The sequence below is a fragment of the Chiloscyllium punctatum genome, chromosome 20 (assembly GCF_047496795.1).
Source record: "Chiloscyllium punctatum isolate Juve2018m chromosome 20, sChiPun1.3, whole genome shotgun sequence".
Taxonomy (NCBI): domain Eukaryota; kingdom Metazoa; phylum Chordata; class Chondrichthyes; order Orectolobiformes; family Hemiscylliidae; genus Chiloscyllium; species Chiloscyllium punctatum.
Window position 1 is genome coordinate 15,557,867 of NC_092758.1, and position 19,957 is coordinate 15,577,823.

At 35.2% G+C, this 19,957-nt stretch overlaps 1 protein-coding gene across 5 annotated transcripts in view; it reads left to right on the forward strand.

The window, feature by feature from the left end:
* LOC140491916 (glutamate receptor 1-like) overlaps positions 1-19,957 on the forward strand; it is a 214,296-nt gene that overhangs the window by 128,378 nt on the left and 65,961 nt on the right. The window contains exon 12 of one of the 5 annotated variants that reach the window (XM_072590387.1): positions 15,490-15,608. The exons of the other annotated variants lie outside the window; for them this stretch is intronic. Within the exon in view, the coding sequence (XP_072446488.1) occupies positions 15,490-15,608 (119 nt within the window). The remainder of the gene's footprint in view (positions 1-15,489; positions 15,609-19,957) is intronic. 5 annotated transcript variants of the gene reach the window in all.

The following is a 19,957-nucleotide window of genomic DNA, read 5'->3' on the forward strand; positions in this document are numbered from 1 at the left end:
ACTTTGACTCAGCAACAGGGAAGAACCTATGGTACAGGTCCAAGTCGGAATGTTTTATGGCTCAGAGGAGAACTTGTAAGGGGTGCTGTTCCGATGTATCTTATCCTTCATGGCAATGCAAGTTGCAGTTTTGGAAGGTGTTGGGGAAACCTTGTTGAGTTACTGCAGTGCACCTTGTAGATTATGTAACACTGCAGCTACTGTGGGCTGTGGGAAAGGGAGTAAACATTTAAGATAACAAGTCGGGTTTTAAAGGAATGGCTTTGTCCTGGATGATGTCAAATCTGTAGAGCATTTGCTGGAGCTGCGTTCATTTAGACAAGTGGAGAGTATTTCCATCACATTCCTGATTTATCCCTGGAGATGATGGTGGATAGCTTTAAGAGTCATAAGGTGAGTTTCATCATGCAGGCTACCTAGCCTCTGTCTTGCTCTTGCTATTTATTTGGCTGATTCTGTTAAATTTCTGGTCAATGAATTCAGAAATATGTTAAAATTTATGTTTCATGTTTTTCTGTACTTTAGTGACCCTGAAAGTCATTCTACATGCTTTACAGAGCAATGAGTGGACTAAAATAGTTTATTCACTGTCACAAACACCGAGAAATTATACTTGACCCTATTATTCATTGAGTAATGTACTGAGGAGTATATAAAAGCATTTGAAACACTATTTAGACACCAAGAAGTTTCACACGGTTTATTATTCCCGGTTTTAGGTTCTACTGAGTATAATGGAAGCTTTTTGTTCACTGTTTAACATAATAAGAAATGTACTCAACGTTGCCATTCACCATATACCTTTGAGTATACTAAATTGTACATTTGACTACTTACTGTTTCATTGAGTATACTGAAGCATTTCCTTCAGTGGTTCAGATACTACTAAATATACTCAAGTTTATCTTCAATATTTAAATACTGAGACTGATACTAAATATACTGCTTTACTAATTCACTGCTTAATGTACTGATAGTATGGCACAGTAAAGAGTATTATTCAGTTTTCTGTATTGAGATACAATGTTGTTTTTCATTCACTGTTTCTGATAGCAAGAAACAAACTAATGTCTATCTTTTACCTTTTTTTAGCTCAATGATTTATGAATTCAGGAGTATTTTAGATCTGTTTTATACCTTGGCATTTTTCAAACTCATATAATTTGTTTTACAAAGCAAGGGCTATGCAAGGTTCTGAAATTCACTCCTTAATATATCGAGGATGATATTAACATCAATTATCCACTATTACTGTACCAAAGAGTATGCTAAAGTTTATTATACACTGCTTAATGTGCTAAGGATTATAGTAATGTTTATTATTCACTGCTTACTGTAAAAAAGGAGTATACTATTGTCTATTATTTGTTGATGAATATACAAAGGAGTATACTAAAGCCAGAATTTCAATGTCTCATGTACGGAAGAGTGTACTGGAGCCTATTATTTACCATATAATTATCAAACTGTGCAGTGAAGGATATAATGCACGTTGTCCAAGTTCATCATTTCAAGTTTAAAATTCCATTGAGAATATTGAAGGTAAATATTAATTGTCTGTCCACCAAACATTTATTATTCACAGTATTATAGAGGTCAATAAAGCCTTTGATTAACTGTGTTAAGTACCAAGGAATACCCTAATGCTTATGCTTTACCCTTATGAGGTACTAACAAGTATATTAAGGCTTTAATTCAGTATTATATCAAATGAGGAATATAGTTTTTTTATTTTAAATGTAATAATGAATATACAAAAGCCAATTATTAAATTGTATGTAATAGAAGTATACTATTTTTCACTACTGAATCTATTAAGCAGTATATTAAAGCATTTTCTTCAGTGTTTACGCTTGGAGAAGTACAATGAAACTGGTTATACTAGAGTTAAATTCTGTTGAGTACATTGAAACCTATCACTCACTCCCTAAGTACTTTGGACTATACTGGATCAAATCATTGACTGTTTAATGAACCACGAGTATAGTGAAAAATATCATTCAGAGATTCATGTGCCTGTATTTCTACAAAAACTTATCTTCAATGATTTATTTATCAAGGAAGATGTTAAAGCATTTATTCATAATGCACTGAGAGTGTACTAAAGCCTATTTTTGCAGCCTTATTGTAGCAAAAGGTATACTAAAATCTTTAATTCACCATTTTAAGTAGTAAAGAGTACTGAAATGCCATTTTAAAAACCTGGTATAAGGCAGTAAAGAATATGTGTTTAAAACTCTAATTCAATGCTTTATTAATTTAAGAGTACATTATAATTTATGTTTCTCAGTGTTATGTACCCTGTTGTTGACTGAAAATCATTTTGCATGTATTTTATAACAGTGCTTTATTCATTTTTATTTATTTCATGATACATAGTCAAGGCTCTTGTTCACTTTATACTATACTGAGGCGTATGCAAAATTTTTAAGGTGGTGTTCATACATTGAGGGAAATAACAAAGTTTATTATTCCTAGTCTTGAATTCTGTCGAGTATGTTGAAGTGTATTGAACACAACAAGGAATACGCCATGTCGTTCTTTTTCAATGAACTTTGTCATTTCTTGTCTATGAGCCTTTGAACATACTGGATTGTATCATTAACTATTTAACATGCCAGAGAGTAGACTGAAATAAATCAATTGATGTTTCAGGTATCAATAGGTAAGACTCTGGTGATCCAGAGAGTGGGCAGACCACATCCTTTCCACACCTGTTTGCAGTGTCTGCATTAATATGTAACCCATCCACTTCATAATATGTTTCATGAAAAGAAATATAATGGAAGTTTTAACTTAATCCTTTATGAATTTAGTACTTTAAATTAGTCTTTTACTGAAGTACGTACTTTGGCAAATCCCAAAGGCCATTGTTCATATATATGTACCAAAGCCTATTTGACACTACATAATGTACCGAGGAGTATATTAAAGTTTGTAACTCACTGCTTAACATACCGGGTTATACTTAAGTTGATTTTTACTGCTTAATCTGCAAGTGGTGTACAAAACCTTTAATATTCTGACAGGTATACTGAAAACTACTATTCACTGTATAATGAATCCAAGCTTATACTAAAGTCTATTAAATACTGCATAATATAACATGGATTATGCTTTGTGTATTATTCACTACTTATATATCAGTGAGCATTTTAAATTATTCACTGCTTAATGTACTGAGGAGCATTCTCAAGCAGTCTACTTCCTTTTGCAAAATGTACACGAGTAGGTTCACCATATTACTTGCTGGTGAATTTGTTGAGAAATTTAATTCAATGTTTTATAAGTGCCAGAGTTTATTAAGATCTATCTTTCACTGTTTCATGTACCTGGTAATATATACTGGCCACTCAACAAGTTTTACATAGCAGCAAGTATACACCAACCTATTATTTTGTGCGTAATGTACCAAGGAGTACACTAAAGTCTGTTAATCACTGTGTAATGTACCAAGAGGTATGCTGAAGCCTACTATTTAAGCATAATTTATGAAAGCATGTGCAATATACCATGTATGATAGAGCTTTATATTCACCGTGTAACACAGCAAAGCATATGATAAAGCCTTTTATTGATATGTAATTTACCAAGAAATATATGAAAGCCTTTAATTCACACATAATGTGACAATGAGTACACTAATGTGTGTTATTCACAATTAATGTAACACATAGTATACTGAAGTCTATCGTTCACTGTCTAATGTATCAGGAAGTTTTGTAAAGTCTGGTAGTCACTATGTAATGTGCCAGGGGATGCACATTCTTACAAACTGCATTATGTACTGAGTCGTATACTAAAACTATACGTTAGATGCTTAATACTGAAGTCTGTTGTTTACTTTTCAATTGACTAAGGAGTATACCAAACCTATTTATCTGAAGACTGTAATTCTATGCATCAGTAACTTTGCTAAAATATCATCCATTGTTATAGTCCATTAAGTCCACGAAGGCCACACTTTATTGTTATATATTCCAAGGAATAGCATCATAATTCACTGTTTTATGAATTCAGTAATATATTAAAACTGTTTCATGTCCTGAGTGATATTCTGAAGGCTTTGTTCAGCTACATGTATCATTGAATATGCTAAAGCCTGTATTAACGTTGACAGAATAGATTAAAAATCTAGATAAATATTTTATGCATCAAGGTATAAAATGAGGTAAAATGTCAATCTTTAATAATTTAATAAAGCTAATAAGTAACTTTTTAAACATAATGTGGAGTATAATCAAGCTTATTACTGTTTTATCAATCAAAGTGTACACCAAAACTGCCAAGAGCTTACTAAAACTTGTTAATCATTGTTTACTTTCCCAACAAGTATACTAATATCTGTTATTTACTGTAAAAAAGCATGAAAGAATATTTTATATCCTTTATGTAACGAGGGAAGAAGCCTATCATTCACTGTTTCATTCACTGTACCAAGGAGTTCACTAATGACTTAATTTCACTAGGTTATGTGTCAAGAGATTGAATTTTCATTTAGTTTTCTAATTTTAGGAATCTATTTAAGTCAATTTTTCTGTTTTACATCTTGAGAAATGCTCTAAAGCTTTTTTTAAAATGTTTTTTATATGTACCAATGAATATACTACAGTATATCTTTGCTAAGTAGGGTTTCAAAGACTTCAATTCAATGTTTTATGTATCATGGTATAAAAAAGAGTAAGTGAATAACTTACTCCTAATTGCATTGGGAAATCTGCTAAAGCCCCTTGTTCTCTGATTTCATTACTGAAAAATATACTATTATTTGCTGATCATGTACCAAGGAGTATAGTAAAGCCATTCATTCCCTACCTTGTGTACCAAAGAATAAACCAAAGTGTGCTTTAACAGTTTAATATTCCAAGGTAAACGGTAAAAGCTATTATTGACTGGTAATTGTAGCAAGGAGGATACTGAAGCCAATTATGCGCAGCCATGTATAGTATGGAGTAAACAACAATTATTGATCACTTTTATATACCAAGGCTGGATTACAGCATGTTGTCACTACTTAATGTTCTGAGGAGAAAACTGAGCCTATAATTCCCTGTTTAATATACCAAGTACTATACTTAAATCTATTATTCTTTGTCATGTACATTAAGAAGCATATTATTCACTATTATTTACCAATCTGTATTCTATAACCAATTCTAAACAGTTCAATGTACCAAAGAGTATGTTGAAGCTAATTTTTCATAGCTTTATTTATTTTATGTAGCAAGGAGTATACTAAAGTCCATTATTCATGGTTTATTATATTGAGGAGCATATTAAAACTTCACTTTCACTGTTCCATGAACTAAAGAGTACACCGATGTCTGTATTTTTCATAATATATAACAACATATACTACAGATTTTCTGAGCTCAGAAATATAGTCTTTCACATGTTGTACCTTGGAGTATACTTTTGTTGAATGCTGCCTAAAACCAGTGGTAAACTCCTTTAAATGCTAAATACTGAAACCTGTAGTCAACAGAAACTGTAAGGAAGAGTTGTAAAAACTTCAAAGAGAGAATTCAACAAGCTTTTAAGATCCGACAAGTGAAGGATTGTTAGTGGAATGGGAGGGGCTTTTGAGTGAATGGTGCTTATCTATTTGTCCAGAGAATTCACGCTAACTGTTGTGTATACCCATTATTTTAGCCACATATGTTACATATTGTAAAGTATACTAAGCCTTATTTTTCACTATTACGTATTGAGGAATATACTAAGGTTTATCACTTGCTGCTTGTTGTACTGAGAAGTATAAAAATCCTATCATTCACATACCAAATAGGTCTACTTATGTATATTTTTAATTATTACTTAATAAGGAACATTTCAAACATTTTTTTCAATCTAATGTTTCATGAATTCAGAAGTATGTTAACATCTATTTTCACTGTTTTACATGTCTTAACCTATGCTGAATAATTTTTAACTTGCTTTATTTAACAATGAGTTTCCCAAGGCCGATTTTTATTGGTACAGAGAAGTATGCTAAAGTCTATTTTTCATTCCTTAATGTACCAAGAAGTATGCTGTACCAATTATACACGGTTATGTACATGAAGGAATATACAATAAATAGTCATCCACTCTTATGTGTCAAGAAAAGGTATCTAATTGATGGCTTAATATACTGATGCATGTACTAAATCATAAAGGTACTGCATCGAGGGAGTATACAGCTGATTATTTTTGTGTGACCAATTAATCTTGTAAAACCTGTTAGTCTCTGCTAATGTACTAAAGAGTACATACAGCCAATTTTTCACTGTCATATGCACCCAAAGGATAGGCAACATATACAAAGATACAATGATTACCATCAAAACCTATTATTCATTTCTTAATATTGCAAGCAGTGTGCTAAAGCCTGTTGTTCATAGTTTACGTATTGAGGAATACGCATGCTTATTTTTCATTGTTTTATGCTGGGAGGTATACTAAAGCTTATTGTCCATTGTTTAATTGACCAAGAACTTTACTAAAATTTATTTTTCACTACTTACTTTACTGAGAATGTACTACAGTTTATTATTCATCACATAATGTATGAGAGATATACTAACCTGTTATTCATTGGTTAATTTATCATGGACTATACTAGATATAGTTTTCAGTGTAACACAGAATATATCAATGACTATTATTCACTGTTTCATGTGTAAAGGAGTATTCTAAGTGCAATCTTTCACTAATGGTGATCGAAATAGTAGTGTGATCAGTAAGAGCCAAGCAACTGCCAGGAGCTTGAAGGCAAAGTTAACATTAAAACTTCTTTCATTCATAAATAGTGCTTCATACATTGATAAAGTCATTAATAAAAGCTTCTACTTACTGCTTAACATATGACGAGTTAATTATACAAGTGTTTAATTGTACACAGTTGTTGGGCATTAGCTAGGATTCATTTGTGCATGTAAAAATGCAGGCAGAAATGTTTTATGATTAACATTTCTGTGATGCGTAGTATTATAAATAAAACTAGAAATGTGCTAAGATTGGCTGAAGTTCTGTCCTTCACCAACTAACTCTGGACCAGAATTCTAAGATATATAACAAAACTTATTATTCAAGTTTAATATACTGAGCTTTAAACTAAAGCCAACTGTCTGCTATGTATTGTATCTAAAATATTCACTGCCTAATTTACTGAATAGTATATTAATCATCCACCATTCAAACACCACCAAGTATACTGAGGCCTTTTATGACATAATACGCTGATGAACCTATTGTTCCGGCATTTATTTACAGGTGAATATGTCAAGGAGTATACTAGAACCTGTTAATCACTTCTTACTGTACTAAGGAGGATATTGAAGTTTTATTCTATATTACTCGATCTACCATGAAATATACTAATGCTTATGCTTATTGGTTGATGTACCACAGTATATCCTAAACTTATTCTTCATTACTTGTATACTAAAGTATGTTGTTCACTGTATCATATAATAAGGAATATACCGATCCCTATCATTCACTGTCTCATGTAGGAAGGAATATACAAAGGCCTTTTATGAGTAGCTTTATGTATTGATCAGCATACATGATTATGTTTATTAAGGAGCATACTCGTGCCTATATTCAGGTAGTAGAGACATCTAAAAATGTAACAACCTTCAGTTCATGTACTGAGGAGTACTCTAATGTCTATCTGTTTACAGATTGTGCACTAAGAATATATTACAGATTTTAATTCAATGTTCAATGCCTTCAGGAACATGTAGTCTACCTTTCATTCTTTCATGTTATTTTGGTGTAAGTTACTGGTCACCTGTGAATGCAGCTAAAAGCTGGTGATAGAGTCAATCCAATGCTAAATTCCAGTCTGAGACCTAAAGTCAACAAGAACTAATGTTCTCGAAAAAGTTGTAGCAACTTTGAAGAGTATTCAGAAAAGCATGAAACTGCTAAAGATGTCAGTAGAGATGAGGTACTGGTGAGTTTCAGAGGAGTTTTAGGGTGCTATGTTGTCCAGAGGATTCAATGTTTGATGTTTATCAGCCAACAATTTTATGTCCTAGGAAGCACAGTAAAGCATGTTATTCATTGTTAGGTGTACTGAGAAGTATTATAAAGCCTATTATTCAATACAACACGTATTATGAGAGCTACTAAAATCAATTGTTTCCTTCTTAATGTAATGAACTGTGTACCAAAGCTTATTTCTTTACTGTTAAATGAATTGAGCACTACACTAATGTTTATTTGCACTTTTTGTGGATTAAAGCCTGCTTTTCAGCATTTATATAATGAGGAGCATGTTAAATTCTTATTTCATGGGATCACATCCTATGGAAAATCTTTTGGGCTGTCTTTTATGTGTTATGGACTAAGTTGTGTATTAACAATTTAATTCATTTTTCTATGGATTTAGAAATATACTCAAACCTATCTTTTACTGTTTAATATAATCTCAGTGAATACTGCTGGGTTGCTTGTGAATCCAGTCCAAAATGGATAGCAAATTCAGTCCAGCATTAAATACTAAAATCAGACCAATAGCAAGAATTATTAGGAAAAGTTGTAAAAGCTTCAGGGAGGCGGTTCAAGAGGGCATGAAACAGTTAGGAGGTAAAAGAGGAATCTGCCTGATGGATTGATTTGATTTGATTTTGATTTATTATTGTCTCATGTACTGAGATACAGTGAAAAGTATTGCTTTGCATGCTAACCAGACAAATCATACCTTACATCAGGGTATTAGAACAGAATGCAGAATATAGTGTTACAGCTACAGAGAAGGTGCAGAGAAAGATCAACTCTAATAATGTGAGTGATACTTCCATAATCCTGATAACAGTGAGGAAGAAGTCGTTCTTGACTTTGTTGGTACTTGTTTTCAAACTTTTGGATTGGCTGTTTTATGTGCTTTTTTTGTGTTGTACTATTTTATGTACTGACGGGAAGGCTAAGGTTGATTACTGACAATTATAAACTGAAAAATATATGATCATTGAGAATTTTTACTATATAGTGAGGAATTGTATATGCCAGTTATTCACCTTTCTATCTACTGGGTCATATACTAAAGCACTTATTTACATTTCATGAAGCTCACTAAACCTGTTATTCATTACTTTATGTGCAAATTTGTACACCAAAGTCTATTATTCATTCTATTTATTTTCAACATCGATTGTGCTAAAATCTATTATTCAGTTTTGTTCATCAGTAAATATGTTAAAGCTTCTCAAACACTGTTTCACATACCAAGGAGTATATTGATGGCTATTTGTCATCATATTGTGTACTGATGGTAGAATCTTAATTTTCTACTTTACAAATTCAAGGAAATAATAGTATTTATTCTCCACAGTGTATTGAGGAATGATCTAAAGTCTTTTATACAGCTATGTGTACCAACAAATAAACAAAAAAACTATCTTCCACTGCATTAAACACCAAGAAATATGTCAAAGATTTTAATTCAATGATAAATGTATCAATATGTAAAATGGAACTGATAATTCATGGTTTAATGTGCAAGAAAGATGGGGATGTCTATCACAAACTATTTTTATACTGGACAATCTACTAAACTCTGTCATTCACCATTTTGTACACTGGTGAATACACAAATGCCTATTAAGTATTTCTAATGTTTTGCAGTATAGACATCCACCTGTATTCACTCTGGTGTAATGAGCAGGATACTAAAACTTATTACGCATTGATTAATTTACACTAAAGTATATTAATCATGAATATATGTACTGAGGAGTATATTAAAGCTTAATTTTCACTTTTTCTGCAAATGGCAAGCTAAAGTTGATCTTCACTGTTTCATAAAACAAGAAGTACATTAACTTGAATGTTCAACAATGTGACATGCGAAGGGATATGTTATATATTTTAGATAAATGTTTTATGAATTCAGGATTAATTATCTGTCACATTTCCATGTACATTGGTGTATACAGCTGAGTCACTTGTGAATGCAACATGTGATTAAAAATAGGTGTATGGTAAACCTACTTGAATTGATACTCCTTAAGAACTATAAGGGAAATTGAAGGGAATTGAAGGAAATTCGCTAGAACATGAGACCATTAAAGGTCAACCTGTGGGGTTTGTGCTATCTGCTGGGAGGATTCAACTCAGTGTTATACCAATGTTTAATGTTTATGAATCAACTGCTTTTTGTATCAATGTATGGAAGCTTAGGTTTCACTGTTACATGCTGAGGAGTATATTACAACAAATTGTTGACTGTTATGTACTGAGGACTATACTAAAGCAGACTATTGACTGCTTTGTGATTAGTGTACCAAAACAGATTATTGCTTATTATATACCATGGCATATAGTGAAGCATTTTATCCACTGCTTTAAGTGCCAGGGAGCATACTGCGCATATCATTCATCCTTTTGCATACTAATTAGTGGAACACATTCCATTCTTTATTATTTGCGTGAAACCAGTATACTGAAGTCTATCATTCACAGTTTGATATATGAACGTATACCAAAGTCTTGCGCACCAATAGCTATACCGAAGCTTAACATTCACTACTGCATGTACCAAGCAGTAAAGTAAGATCAATGTTTTACTGTACTGTACACTAAACAACGTACTAATGATTTTAATTCAATCCTTTATAAATTCAAGAATATATTAACATTTATTATTCACTGTTGGTGTACATTTTTGTAGATGGAAGGTCATTCTGCATGTTTTATGCAGCAATGAACATACTAAAGCTGATTTTTCATTGTTATCAGACAAAAGAATATTCTAATACCTATTATTCTTTGCTTAATTAACCAAGAAATACACTAAATTCTATTGTTTGCTCGTCAATGTACTGAGAAGAATACTAACACTTTTTCTCAAATGAAATATTTACGCATTCTACTCAATATTTGTGTACCGATTATTATTTACTGCTTTATGCACCATGAAATATAATAATGTTTATGTATTTTTTTATGTACCATGAAATATACAAAACTCCACTATTAATTTTAATGGATGACAGAATATACTAAAGTCTATGATTTACTGGTTTATGTATCATTGGATAAATCAAACTCTATTATTTTCTGTGTTTAATTTGTCATAAAATGCATTCAAACCTGTCATTTAATATTTATTTACTGAAGAATTTACTGAAGTACGTTCTTCACTGTCTTATGTACTGAAATCTTTGATCTGCTGTTTGATGTACCTTAGAATATCCCAAAATACATTATTTACTATTTATGGCCATGGAATACGCCAAAATCAATTTGAATTATTGTATGTGGCACAGGATATATTAAGATCTATTATATATCATTATATGTACAATGGAATTTACTAAAACTTATACTTCATTGTTTTATGTACCATGAAATATATTAAATTCTGTTATTCACTGTTCTTTGTGCTATTGAATTACTGATGTCTATTATTCATTATTTACTGTACTGTATAATACTCCAAAATCTATTATTCACAATTTAGTGCACTGTAATATGTACTAAAATCTACTATTTTATGTACCATGGATGTATTAAAGTCAATTATTTCCTGTTGAATAATGCAATAAATACAGTAAATATTTAATTTCCTTGCTTTGTACTGAGAAATATATTAAAACTATAATTTATGGTTTTCTCTGTTGAGAAATATACTATCAACAACAACAACTTGCATTTATATAATGCCTTTAATGTGCTAGTATGCACAAGGTACTTCAGAAGAGTGTTATTATACACAAGCTAACACATAAGGGATTTTAAGACAAGTGAGCATAAGCTCAGAAAAAAACGGAGGTTTGGGGAGCATCGTAAAGATGAGGGGAGAGAGAGAGAGGTAAAGAGGCGGATAGATTTAGGGCAAGAATTTCAGAGCTCGAAGTCTGGGCAGCTAAAGGTATGGCCACCTAGAGCACTGGATTCCAGGGAATCCACCAGAGGTGTAGTAGTGCAACCAATTGTAGGGCTGCAAGAGACAAGAGAGTTAGTTAAGGCCATTAAAGTTAAAAATCACACAACACCAGGTTATAGTCCAACAGGTTTATTTGGAAGCACTAGCTTTCAGAACACTCCAAAAGCTAGTGCTTCCAAATAAACCTGTTGGACCATAACCTGGTGCTGTGTGATTTTTAACTTTGTGCACTTCAGTCCAACATTGGCAACTCCAAATCAAGGCCGTGAAAATATTTGTAATTGAGGATGAGAATTTTAAACTGAGCATTGTCAGACCAGAAGCCCATGTTGATCAGTAACCACAAAGCCTATTTAGTCACAGTGTATATATTTATGGTTAAAGTAATGTACATCATTAAGTCTGGTGATTACAAAGAAATGTACTTAAGAAGCTGGTTACACGATGAGAAGTCTCCTCAAGTCTGTTGTTCTCTGTTTTGCATTACTAGTCATATAATAAAGCCCAACACACACTATTAGATATTGAGCGTTAGAAGATTCCCTGTGGTTGTTATTGTGCAATCTCTCAGTGCCCCACGTCCAATTTTAAATATGAAGCTTTAACTTGCATTGATGAATATCAATATGAATTTTCTACAGCTTTGACAAACTTTTGCCTGACCTCCCACATACTATCCCTCATAGACTTGAGATCACCCAAGACATTTCTGCACATGTCCTAATTTGCATCAAGTATAGTGCACTCATCTCCTACTGTGCTCACTGACCTACGCTGGCTTCTGAGTAATCATTGCACCAGTGTCTTCATTGTCTTTATTTTTAAATTCCCTCCCCCCCACCCTGACTCCCCTACCATAGTCTCACACCAACCAGTCTCTGTGATCTTCTCCAGCCCCCCAACTCTGTGGGATGACTGTGATCCTTTAATTTTAGAATGTTCCTGATGTTAATCACTCCACCCCCTGCTTCTTTAATTGCCTTGGCTCTCAGCTCTGAAATCCCCTCTCTTATCTTCTTCATCTCTCTCTATCTCACTTTCTATCTTTAACACACTCCTTAAGAATGGTTTCTTTGACTAAGCCTTTAGTTATCTCTCCAATAATCTTTACTGTGGCTCGATGTCAGACTTTGTTTGAAATTGCCCAGTGAAGAGTCTTGAGATAGTTTATTGTATCAGAGAGACTATATAAATCCAAGTTGTTGTTGTAGTATTGCATTTCATTTTAAACACATGCACCTTCATGATCAACCATCCACCCAGAAGAACATGCAGTTGTCCAGAAGATTGGTCTAACTTATTGCTGGAACTGTCAACTGCCCCTGTATTACTTGGCCACATTTATTTTGCACATTCACATTGCAGTATCAGTGTCCCACTGAGCTGACACTCCACCCCAGGTACTTAATGTAGTGTGCTTATTTTTCCAATAAGCTGGTGTTCTCGTGTTTTTTTTAAGGTAAAGCACTACCAGGGCTCAACCATGCAAATGTTTTGCAGAGCTGCATTATGTTGACAGTGTCTCAATGCAATCAGTTATAGTGGCGTGTTTTAAAGTGTCTGCTTAATGCATGATTCACCAAAAACAAAAGCTTCCTTCAAGCACCAACCCTGGGTAAAAAGCTAAAGCAAAGGAAGCTACAATATTTGGCCGTTATCCCATTTCAAGCAGTCTAACAGCAAGATCTACATATGTAAATCGTTGACTGGTAATTAACTAAAGAATATTTTTCAGCCTATTACTCTCAGTTTTCTGTACTCCAGCCTGTTGTTCACTGTTAACAATGGATATTCTCACTACATGAGATGAGAATATGAGAATTTAATCACCTCCAATTTGCTATTACTGATTCCTCCCGCCATCACCATCCTGGGCTTAGGTAACTGGATGAACCGTATAAAAGCTGTGGCCACAACACTAGTTCATAGCATTGGAATTCTGCAATGAATAACTCACCACCAACCCCTCAATAATATCCACTGTTTCCTCCCACAGTCCAAAGATGTGCAGGCCAGGTGAATTGGCCAAGCTAAATTGGCCATTTGCAAGGTTTGTGAAGGTGCATTAGTCAGAGGTAAATATGGGGTGGAGGGGTGGGTCTGGATGGATTGCTCTTCAGAGGGTCGGTGTGGACTTGTTGTAGGGTATCTAATCAAAAAATTCTAATCTACATGGTACAAGTCAGGAGTCTGACACTTGCCTGGATGAGTCCAATTTCAACAACACTCAAGAATCTCAACACCTTCCAAGATGAAGCAGCCAGTTTGATTGGCAATAAATTCACCATCTTAAACATTCAGTCCCCCTACCAAACATCAAACAGTGGCAGCTGTGTATACCATTTACAAGATGCATTCCCATAACTTATTAAATTCCTTCAACAGCACCTTTCAAACTTGTGATCTCTACTACCTTCAAAGTTGAGGGCAGCAGACTGATAGCAACAACACCACCTGCAAATCCCCCTTCAATTCACACACTAGCTTGAATCCTGTTCCTTCATTGTTATTGGATCACTGTCTTAGATCTCATTTCCTAACAGCACTTTGGAGTGTATCAACATCCCTTGGACTCCATTTCTATAGGTGGTTCACCACCACCTTTTCAAGGGTAATTCAGGATGGACAACAGATGTTGGCTTTGCCAGTGATACCCATATTGCATGAATGAATATAAAAATCTATTTAACTGCTTTAAATGCTAAGGGATGTATAATACTTACCAATCTCTGTCCACTGAGGACTACTGGATCATTCACTGTTTTATATATTGCTGAATGGTTATGCACTAAGTCTGTTGTTCACTGGTTTAATGAACAAAATGTATATTAAAGTTTATCAGTCATTTGTATTGAACAAGGAATTGACAGAAATGTATTTTTCTATTTCATATATTAGCTAATAAACTAAAACAAAGCTAATGTTTTCTGTGCAGCAAAACATACTAAACAGCATCATTCACTCCTCTATGTACCAGAAATGTACTAAACTCTTATCATTTACTATCATCGGCATGGAGGATTATACTTAAAGTTGATCTTCAATCTTTTATATATTAGGAAGTATTCTTCAGGCCATTATTCTCTAATGTCATGACAAATACATAATTTTGTAATATTCAATGTTTATGTGCTGAATAGTGTGCGACAGCCTATCAGTAAATGATTATCAACTGTGGGATATAATGAAAGGCATTCATTACTTTTCATTGTATCAAGGCATAAACTGCAGATTCATCATCTTATTAATAAAAACTTACTGACATGCATCCTTCATCATTTTAAGTACAAAAAGTATCTAAGCCTATCACTAACATTTTCTTTGTACAGAGACATATACTAAAGTCATTCAGTGTATTACAAATTGAGTGATGTATTCAAGCCAGTTATTCTTATGTAACAGTATTGATAACGCTTTCAAATAACTATGTTGACTGAGAAACACTTTGGAATGTCCTGGTGCCATGATAGGCACTATATAAATGCATTTTTAAAAATTGTTCACTGTTTCAAGCACTAAAGCAATTAATAAATTCTGATCCATTGTTTTATGTACTGTTCAATACACTAATGCCCACCATTCACTGTTTCATATACTTTGCTCAAATTTAGCTTGCTGGACACAGCTACCATCAGGACCCTTTCTCAATCAGATGACACTGGATTGTGCTGGAATCCATTGGGCTTCCCTGGAATGCACTGGTCTGCACTTGGATTCACTGGACTACACTGTAAGATTCAGCTACTGTAAATTTGCTCTTTCATTGTTCAAAATTTTAGGATGACTTTATCTTGCACGTAGTCTGTGTCCTGCCAAAAGTGTGCTATTTCCCAACAATGTGGATCCTGATTAGGGATTCACTCTCCTGGGTTGAAGTTCATTTCCGTGTCACCTCTGGACCTTATGGTAACTTCCAACCTCGTTACTATTTTTTTTATCAGTAAACCGTGCATTTACATGCACGTCCTTGGCCTGCATTCCCACAGAAATACCTCCAGTGGTGGACGCTTTAGTATTCAACCCTTAGACCATAAGTAAATAATGGGTCTGCTCCATCATTCAATTACACCATGGCTTTACATCTGCTTCACTGTTTGAGCTCCATCTCTTCCCCACCCGCTCCCCCCATAGTCTTTGATCTGTTTGTAGATCCAAAATCTGTTTAGTTCTCCTTGTGCAGATTCAATGATCCAGCCTTGACCCCTTGTTTGGACAGAGAATTCCAAACAACAGTCAGGGAGAAGCATTGAGGGTGCATCTACACCAAGTGTCCACCACCGCCTTGTCAAGGGCAAATTTTAGCCTTGCTAGTTATGCTCATGTAATTTTTGTTTTAAATAAAATTCCTCAAGTCTGGGGGACTCTGTAATTAGGAAGCACAAATTCTACCATGAAAAGAATCTACTCTGTCCAAACCCTTAAGTGTTTCACTCAGATCACCTGTTATCCTTCTAAATGCCATCAATGCACAATCTTTCCCTTTTACCTCAGGAATCAACCAAATTAATCTTCTCCAATTGCCTATAAGTATTACCCTTCCCTAAGTAAGGAGACGAACACAGTGCACAGTACTCTGTGTACATAGTTTTTTGCCTTGTGGATGTCTCAGAACCTAGGCATCAGTTCACTAACACTCTATATCTCCACTCCATTTATATCACCACAGACTCTTTGACTTTAACTCTGGATTTTTTCCTTATTCCCTCCTCTTCATTTCTTGTTTGCTACTAGCACATGTGAATCCAAATCATAGAATCCCAACAATGTGGAAGCAGGCCATTCAGCCCATCAAGTCCACATCATCCTGTCTGAAGAGCATCAAACCCAGACCCAACCCCTACTCATAACCCTGCATTTCCCATGGCTAATCCACCTTGCCTGCACATCCCTGAACACTATGGGGCAATCTAGGGTGGCCAACTTAACCTGCTCATCTGTGGACAGTGGGAGGAAACTGGAGCACCTGCAGGAAACACACATGAACAAGAGGGAGAATGTGCAAACTCCACACAAACAATCGCCTGAGAAATCGAACCCAGATGCCTCATGCTGTGAGGCTGCCGTGTTGACCACTAAGCCACTGTGCCATCCCATATCATGCTATGTAACTACACCCAGGTAATTTGAGTGCCCACCAATTCAAAACAAAATGCCAGAGATGTTGGAAATCTGAAATGAAATCCAAAAGTGCTGGAAGTCCTCATCAGGTCCCACCACATTCCTAACTAGCTTTACATCATGAGCAAACCTAAATACATTATTCTCAGTCTCAAATCTAAGTCATTCATATTGATTTATAAATAGCTGAGGCACCAACACTGATCCTTATGACATTCCATTAGTTACAAGCCTGCCTACTTGAAAATGCCCCCTACTCTCTTTCCTGTCTGGTAACCAATTGTCTGTCAATGCTAATTTATCACATCCAACTCCATGAGCCCTTCTCTTGTATATTAATCTTTTATGTGGAATCTTATCAAATCTCCTCTGGAATGTAAGAATACTGCATCTATTGGTGCCCCTTCATCTACCCTACAAACTATATCATCAAACTTTTGAGAACTTTGTTGAACAGTTTCCATTTTGTGAAGAAAAAATTGACTTTGACTGATCATACTATGATTTTCTATGTGCCTAATGAGGACTCTTTTCTTACATTGGTTGACACTTTCCTGTTTTCTCTCTCCCTCATTTCTTGAATAGCAATGTTATTTTTGCAAACCTATATCCACTGAGACCATTCTAGAATCCAGGGAATCTTTGGTGCCTTCTGCCCCACAGGTGCCTTCTGCTGGACCTGTTGAGTATTTCTGACATTTTCTGTCCATTTGTGTTTTAGCTGCCTCTCCAATTTCAATTCTATCATTCTAGATCCAAGCCCATTGTTCTAGTTTCCCATTTTTGTCTTTTCTCTTTACCTCTAAAAAAGCCCACTTCTCTCCTTTGAGTATTTCACCCTTTTCTATCCCTTTCTCAAAGAGCAAAGTACAGCACAGGAACAGGCCCTTCAGCCCACCAAGCCTATGCTAACACATAATGCCTTCCTAAACTAAAAATGTTTTGCCTCTACGTGGTCCATATCCCTCTATTCTCTGTCTATTCGTGTATTTGTCAAGATGCCTCTTAAACGTTGTTAATATATCTGCATCCATCACCTCTTTGGGTAGTACATTTCAGGCACTTGCCTCCCTCTGTGTAAAAAACTTTCCTGTCACTTCTCCTTTAAACTTTTCCCCTTTTACCTTAAACCTATGTTCCCTAATAACTGACAGTTAAACCCTGGGAAAAAGACTCCAATTCTATCCATGCTCCTCATTATTTTTGCAGAGGTCACCCTGCAGCCTCTGACATCCAAGTGGAAGCACACCAAGTTTGTATAGTGTCTCTTCATAGCTAATACCCTCCAAACCGGGCAACATCCTGATAAAATGTTTCTGTACCTTGTCCAAAGCCTCTGCATCCTTCTGGTAGTGTGATGACTAGGACTATATGCAATATTCCAAATGTGGCCTTACTAAAGTTCTACACAGCTACAACATGACTTGCCAGTTTTTATGCTCTATGCCCCAAACTTTACCACCTTCTTGACCACCTTGTCCATTTGTGTTGCCAGTTCCAGGAACTATGTACCTATACACCAAAGTCCTTCCGTATGTTAATGATTCTAAGGGTTCTGCCATTTACTGTATACTTCGCTCCTGCATAAGACTTTCCAAAATGTATCGTCCCACATTTGTTTAGAGTAAATTCCATCTGCCATTCATCTACACAATGTGCAGCCAATCTATATCCTGCTGTATCCTCCAGCAATCCTCTTTATTATCCACAGCTCCCCCAATCTTTGTGCCTTTTGCAGACTTACTAATCAAACCACCTATATTCTCCTCCAACCATTTATAAATCTCACAGTCAACCGGGATCCCAGCACTGATCCCCCGCGCAACATTATTGAATACAGATCTCCAGTCAGAAAAATGCCATTCTACTGACTTTTGACTAAGTCAATTTTGCATCCATCTCACCAGCTGACCACAGTTCCCATGTGAATTCACCTTCTACATTAACCTGCAATGGGGATCTTGTCAAAGACTTCGCTAAAATCCATGTAGACAGCATATACTGTTAATCTTTATTAATCACTTCTGTCACTTCAAAAAATGCAATCAAGTTTGTGAGAAATGACCTTCCCCTCACAAAACCTATCATGACTACATCCATATTTTTCCAAAAGAGAGCAAATTCTGGCCATAAGAGTCTTCTCCAATAATTTTCCATCTGCACCATCTGTTTCTCAACCTGACTGCAGTCTTTAACTTGGCATAAACACCATGGTCCTCCAACACCTCTTCAGTGTTGTGCAGCTAGATGGGACTGTACTTGTTGGTTTATTTCTTCACTCATTCACGTATTGCCTGTGATGTTTTCTCTGCCCATTTAGAACATAGAACGTAGAACATAGAAAAATACAGCGCAGTACAGCCCTTTGACCCTCGACGTTGCGCCGATCCAAGCCCACCTAACCTACACTAGCCCATTATCCTCCATATGTCTATCCAATGCCTGTTTAAATGCCCACATCATTATCTCTGAAATCCCTCAAGGCAGCCTGCCCCTGATTCCCTCCTACTTGTCATATATGTAAGGTCACCTGCAAACAAATCTGCTTCCACTTTACACAGGTGACACCTGGTTCTCACCTTCACCATTCCATCTCACAATTTCTCCACTGTCTCTCATCTGCCAGTCTGCTTGTCTGGCATCCAATACTTAATGAGCAAAGCTTTCCTTTAAACACAAGAACAGAAGATATAGGAGGAGCTGTAGGTCTTTTGACCCAACGAGTCTGCCTCACCATTCAAGGAGGTCACAGCTGATCTGATAATCCTTAGCTCCATTTTCCTGCCTTTTCCCCATAACCCTCAATTTCCGTACTCATTAAAAATCTACCTATTTCAGCCTTGCACATGCTCAATGAGCCAGCCCTCTGCTGAAAAATATTCCACTGGTTCAACACACCCTGAGAGATTAACTTCCTCCTCCTTACCCATGTCCTAAGAGTGAACTCTTATTTTAAGATTA